General features: G+C 46.4%; 1 protein-coding gene across 2 annotated transcripts in view; it reads left to right on the top strand.

Moving 5' to 3' along the window:
• DNAH9 (dynein axonemal heavy chain 9) overlaps positions 1 to 6,979 on the top strand; it is a 284,846-nt gene that overhangs the window by 111,698 nt on the left and 166,169 nt on the right. For both annotated transcript variants that reach the window (XM_040243337.1, XM_040243338.1), the window contains 2 exons: positions 3,377 to 3,534; positions 5,898 to 6,036. In XM_040243337.1, the coding sequence (XP_040099271.1) occupies positions 3,377 to 3,534; positions 5,898 to 6,036 (297 nt within the window). The remainder of the gene's footprint in view (positions 1 to 3,376; positions 3,535 to 5,897; positions 6,037 to 6,979) is intronic.

Here is a 6,979-nt window from a genome sequence, read left to right as displayed (position 1 = left end):
GATGGTGGTGGTTGTGGTGATGGTGATAATGATGGTGGTGGTTGTGGCGATGGTGATAATGGTGATAATGATGGTGGTGGTTGTGGTGATGACGATACTGGTGATAATGATGGTGGTGGTTGTGGTGGTGACGATAATGGTGATAATGATGGTGGTGGTTGTGGTGACGATGGTGATAATGATGGCGGTGGTGGTCGAGGTGATGATGGTGACGATAAGGGTGATGATGACCGTGGTGGTGGTGGTGATGATGATTACTATCACTATTACTTGAACCCTGAAGGAAATGGGTTGAAGAAAAATAGAAGGTTGGAACACACAGGACAGGGAAGAAGGGTCTACTCCCTAGTCTCGCCAGTCTCCTCTACACCCTTCACTCCTTCTCAGCTGGCCCAGGTCTAGGCTGTCTTAGCAAACTTAGCATCCTAACTGATGAGGCAGTGCCCAGCAGCCACTGTCCCCAGTGTATAACAGACAGACACTGAACTTGCCTAATTTTGAAACTGCCCAACACAAGGGCAGTAATGAGGTCTCCAAGATCAATTTTGCTTCTGGAGTTAAATGAAATCAATTCAGCCTGGAATTCCCTGATGCTTTCACATTCTCATCCAGGAATATATCTGAGGACGCATTCTCAAGAAAGTGGTCTGACAACCACCTGGGCAAAAGCTGAGCTACTACTGTTTAAAATCATAGATCCCAGAGGGGAAAATTGCACTGTATTCACGCCGCAATCCAGGTTGGCATGTTGGTGCAGAAGCTGCAGCAGCTGTGACAGCTCCCCGCCCTCCCCTCTCCTCCCTGCCTCTCCTCCTCTCCACTCCTCACATGTCCATGTCCTTCTTCCTAGTAACTTCTACAAAAGTGAGCATGCCTCAGTGTCCTCGTAGGTGGAAATTTTCATTTCTCTGTCAGATTGGTTAAGCAGAATTACGTATCCAACTGGGAAAGGTAAAGCAATTCCAAGAACAATTACTCTGTTATTTTTTAAACATTTAACATACTACTTTCCTTTTTTCTGGAATTTTGCCACTACTGTTGCAATCAATTCCCTAGGCTTTGGGTTATATGGGCCAGCCATTACCCTGTGCCTCCAGCCTGGGTCCCCTCCATGTTCCCTGGTCAGGTGGCCCTGATACTTCCTCCTTTCCATAGATTCAAGCCCTGACTGTGTGTTGGGCTGTGGCTGGAAGCGGTTAGACACAGCAGAGCAGCTAGCAGGGGCTCTGGAACCCAGCACAGCAGTGTTTCAAAAATTCATGCACTGAACAAATAAACGCTAGTGGTTCAGAGCTAGGGGAGCTCCCGTGTAACACCATTTATAGAGGAGCCTAAGGTCTAAAGTAAAAACACAGAAACATTTTTTTAAATGTAAAATGTGGTGAGTGGGTTCCACTTCCCAAAGAAAGCAGACTTCAATCTGCCCCTGCAGAGAGAAGCATGGAGTGAGCCAGGCAGGGTTTTTGATTTTGATGTTTTAATTTTGTATTGGGGTGTAGCTGGTTCACGTTGTTGTGATAGTTTCACCCCACATTCCTCTTTGGGTGATGAAGGCGGTGAGGGGCCCCAGGGCAGAGTGGTGCTGTGAGCACCCTGGGAACCAGCAGAGTCTGGGCTGTTTGGCCACCGTGCCAGGCTCTGGAGGCCACCTCAGCCAGAATGCATGGACATTCTGTGCACGGAGAAGAAGTTTCAGTCTCAAGCTAATTGGTGCGAGCTCAGCAATTCTGTCATTAGAGCTTCACTTGGGAAAGAAGCTGAATCCCAGTTGTGGAACCGCTGGGTGTTCTGGCAGAAACCGCCCTTCTGGACACTGAAAGCCTCACCCGTGGGGGACGGTCCACTGCCTCCAGTCCCTCTTCCTGTCTCTGTCTCCGTCTGTCTGTGTGTCTGTCTCTCTGGTCCAGCTGTCTGTCTGTCTGTCTCTCTTTCATAAGTGTTCCAGTTCTGACTCTCTCTGCACCTCTCCTCTGTCTCTGTCTTGATTATGATCCAGCTATTCCTCTCTCCTGTCTTATACACACTCCCGTTCCTTCACTCTGAGCCTCTCTCCCTCTCTCTTTCCTTTGTTTGTGATCAGCTCTGTTTCTCTCCCTCTGCTTCTCCCTCTGGTATATGGCCCGGCTCTCTGTCTCTGTTATTTGTAGTCCAGCTCTTCTCCTCTCCTTCTCTCTCATAATCACTCCAGCTGTTTTGCTCTCTGTCTCTCTCTCTCTCGCACACATATTCAGACCCACCTCCCTGCAGCCCAGCCTCCACGGAACCCTTGACTGTTCTAAACACCTGAGCACAGCTGATACACATGAGGTTCATTCAGAACCTTTCACTGGCCCCGACTTCCCAGTTCTGCAGATGCCCTAGGGCCTGGCTGGACAAGGGAGCCCCTTTTGCCTTCCCTCCTTCTGCTGCTGATCATTTTTGCACACACGTTCCCAAAGCAGCAGGTGTGGAAATAAATAGGTGAATCTCATTTCTGTCTCTGCTTCACTGCCCTAAGAATGATCTAGAATCTACATCTGACCAGGTCAAGCTTCAGCTTAAATCCCCTCTGGCTCCAGACCACATTTAAGAAAAACTCTAATCTCTTTAGAAAGACATGACTAGCCCCTGGGCATCTGGCCCAGCCTCCCTTTGCCACTGTGGCACTTTCCTCTCCTCATCAGACACCCCATCCCTGCTGGACTCACCTGTGCTGGAAAGTTCTGTTCTAGAAATGTAGTTGGGGGAGGAGCTAAGAGAGTTAAGACCAGATAAGGACCACACCACAGTGATGGAGGACGGGTTAACAGTTTCCATGTTAGTTGCTGTTGTTGAGCATTTGTGTGTGTGTGCTAAACTCCTTGTGGACTTTATTTCACTTACTCCTTAGAGCAAGCCCAGGCAGTAGGTCCTGGTGTTCCTTCTTTCCATCTTGTAGTAGCTGAGAGCCCAGGCTCCAGAATCCACAGGCCTGGATTCTGATGCAGATACCAGCACGGAGCAGCTGTGGAGGGCCCAGCAAACTACTCCCCTCTTGGTGCATCCAATTCTTTACAGAGAAAGAGGATGATGGTAGTAAAGAGCCCCCCTCAAAGGATCCTGGTGGGGATCCCATGACTTAATCCAAAACTGTGCTCAGGATAGCAGTCAGTATGGGGGGAGGGAACCAGTGCTCAGAGCTGTCCATCTCCAACCTCTTAGGCACCATGTGATAGGCATGGGCATGGGGCTAGGGGCGGCCAGATTTCCTCTGGACACACACCCAGTGCTCATTAGTAAAGGGTCCAGGGCTCAGGCCTCAGGCCTGTCCTTCACTGTGACCCTGGGGTCCCAGCCTTAGCCATCATCCGACCCCTGGAATGCAGAGGGGAGCGTTTTCCCATGACTTGTTCACCAGGTAAAAAGCATTCAAGATGCAATTCGAGACAAGAAGCAGCAGTTCAGCTTCCTTGGAGAGGAAATTAGCTTGAACCCATCCGTGGGCATCTTCATCACCATGAACCCAGGCTACGCTGGTCGTACAGAGCTGCCCGAAAACCTCAAGGCTCTGTTCAGGTGAGCGTTCACTCTGCCCTGGGCATACAAGGACCCCAGAGAGAAGCTTCTTTATTCTTTCCACTGAAAATATATGACATAAATGTTAGAAGAAATGTAGAACATATATTAAAAAGTAGCTTATATAAAACACATTTAATGCCGCCAGCAGTAAAATGGTGCTTTTGCCAAATTGTGTTCTGTTCTTCTTTACAGGCATAGGATTTATGCATTTGCAGTGTATGTTTGTGGTCTATACACAGTTTTGCATTGCTTTTTAATTTCATAGTTTGTCATAATCCTATCACAAATAGTTTCTTCTTCTGTTAGATATTCTTAAGAAATCTCATTTCCTGACTGTGTTTTATTCTATCAAGTGCATGGTCCGCAATGTTGTTAGCAAGTCCCCTGTAGTTAAACGTTAAGACTGTTTCTGACATTTAAAATAAATTTATGCATCATGATAAAATATACATAAGTAGTTTTTTTGTATGCATGATTGTTTTCTTTGGCTAGGTTCCCAGAAGTGGAATCACTGAGTTAACAGGGAGAAACATTTTTAAGGCTCTTGACACACACTGACAAGTTGCTTTCCACAAACAGTAGTGCCGAATGACACTTCTGGAAACAAGGCATGGTTGCTGTTCAGTGGCTCAGTCGTGTCCAGCTCTTTGCAACCCCATGGACCGCAGCATGCCCAGCTTCTCTGTCCTCCACTATCTCCTGGAGTTTGCTCAAATCCACGTCCATTGAGTCAGTGATGCCATCCAACCATCTCATATTCTGCTGCCCTCTCCTCGTTTTGCCTTCAGTCTTTCCCAGCATCAGGGTCTTTTCTAATGAGTTAGAAATACCAAAGTATTGGAATTTCAGCTCTAGCATCAGTCCTTCCAGTGAATATTCAGGACTGATTTCCTTTAGGATTGACTGGTTGGATCTCCTTGTAGTCCAAGGGACTCTCAATGGACTCTCAAGAGTGTTTTCCTGCACCACAGTTCAAAAGTGTCAATTCTTCACCAATCACTCTTCTTTATGGTTCAACTCTCACATACATACGTGACTACCAAAAAACCAGAGCTTTGACCATACAGACCCTTCTCAGCAAAGTAAAGTCTCTCCTTTTTAATACGCCATCTAGGTTTGTCATAGCTTTCCTTATAAAGAAATGCAATTGAAGACACGTTAACTACTCTAAGCTCCTAGAGTGACCCCATGGACTGCAGCCTACCAGGCTTCTCTGTCCATGGGATTTTCCAGGCAAGAGTACTGGAGTGGGGTGCCATTGCCTTCTCCGACTACATACCTAATAATTTTAAAATTAAGTAGTTGTAAGGACTTCTCTGGACTTCCCAGGTGGCATTAATGGTGAACCCCCACCAATGCAGGAGATGTAAGAAACATGGGTTTGATCCCTGAATCAGGAAGATTCCCTGGAAGGGGGTACAACACCCCACTCCAGTGTTCTTGCCTAGAGAACCTCATGGACAGGGGAGACTGACTGGCCACACTCCACAGTGTTGCAGAGTCGGACGCAACTGAAGTCACTAAGCCCAGCACAGCATAGGGACTTCTCTAGCAGTCCAGTGGTTGAGACTTCGCCTTCTAATGCAGTAGGTGGGGATTCAATCCCTGGTCAGGGAGCTAAGATTGCATGTGCCTCATGGCCAAAAAACCAAAGCATAAAACAAAAGCAATGTTGTAACAAATCCAATACAGACTTTTAAAAAAAAAAAAAAGGAAAAGAAATACAAGAGGAAAAAATTCTTTAAAAACTAAATAACCATAAAATAAAATGTTACTAGAACTACAAGGAAAAATCACAGTAAATTCTTATATACAGATAAAAACTCCCTTCGGTATACTATTTCTCATTTTGTGGCAAGGTGGGGTTAACAAGTACTGACTTCAGCTCTTGGCATTTGTATGCAAATAAGTGTAGAATAATCTCTGAGGGTCTGGACTTAGAGGAGACAAGTTTCAGGATGAGGACTGGAGAGATGAGAGAGACTTGGTTCCTCAACAGTAGCCCCAAATCTGTGATAATTTGGGGCTAATTACTAACCTGTAATCTGCTAGTTACTCAGGCTTCACTAATCTGTGCCTTGGGTAAGGCACTCTAGACTTAGCTTGCAAGACTTGAGTCATAGCTCCAACTCTCTCCCCATCTGATCACATCGTCCATCACCTTGAGCGTGCAAGTCCACTCCCTTTACCCTTATTAATTCATTTTAACATTAAAAATCTTCGATGAAATCATGGCCAAGGTCTCAGTTTCCACCCTCGTACGTGCCTTCATCTATGATCTCAGCCAGTGTCTCTTGTCTCACAAGCTCCTGTCCAGGTGTGGCTGAGGACCCAGTCAGCCCTATGTCTCCCTCTCACAGGCCTTGTGCGATGGTTGTCCCGGACTTTGAGTTGATCTGTGAAATCATGCTGGTGGCTGAAGGATTCATCGAGGCACGATTACTAGCCAGGAAGTTCATCACCCTTTACCAGCTGTGCAAAGAGCTTCTCTCTAAACAGGTAACCCTCCGTGGTTACACCAGGTGACCACTCAAGTGTGATTGTCCCAGCTCTGGATGGGTTCTGGAGCTGGGGTATTAGGGAGACATAGCACCTTCTCATAATAGATTCTTTACTGTCTGAGCCACTTATCAGACTTCCCTCCGTGGGCTTCCCTCATAGGTCAGTTGGTAAAGAATCCACCTGCAATGCAGGAGACCCCGGTTCAATTCCTGGGTCAGGAAGATCCACTGGAGAAGGGATAGGCTACCCTCTCCAGTATTCTTGGGCTTTCCTTGTGGCTCAACTGGTAAAGAATCCGCCTGCAATACAGGAGACCTGGGTTTGATCCCTGGGTTGGGAAGGATCCCCTGGAGAAGGGAAAGGCTACCCACTCCAGTGTTCTGGCCTGGAGAATTCCATGGACTATACAGTCCGTGAGGTCACAAAGAGTCAGACACGACTGAGTGACTTTCAGTTTTTCAGTTTCATAATAGATAGTCACTGTGCCCATAAGCATATTCAAAGCTCTGTAGACTTCTGTAATAAAGACACTTCTATAAATAAACCATAACAAGGAAACTTCTATAATAAAGATACATGTTTATTATCTTAGCTAAGATAATAAAGATACATGTTTATTATTAACTAAAAAATTTGGCTTAGCCCAGCATTTAAAAAATAAACCTGTTTGGCCACAGCGCTCCATTTTTTAATACAATACTTAGTAACTACCAGCGTCCCATAAGAAACATTGCAGTGGCCAGTGACAGCCCTTGGAGGGAGTGGTCTCTGCCTGAAGGAGCATGAGATCTGGGAAGAAGAACTGGGGAGAGAGGGTCAGACATCAAATGGCACCCCAGTGCTCTTTGCTTCTGGCCCTTAAATGTGCCTTCTTTCCAGGCCAGACCAGGAACTAGGAACCCAGGATCTTCACCTGCTATGTCATAGATCTTTTCTTTTG

Source organism: Oryx dammah, unplaced genomic scaffold (genome assembly GCF_014754425.2).
Source record: "Oryx dammah isolate SB20612 unplaced genomic scaffold, SCBI_Odam_1.1 HiC_scaffold_8, whole genome shotgun sequence".
In the NCBI taxonomy this organism is placed as follows: Eukaryota; Metazoa; Chordata; class Mammalia; order Artiodactyla; family Bovidae; genus Oryx; species Oryx dammah.
This window is presented reverse-complemented; position numbering and strand designations above follow the sequence as displayed.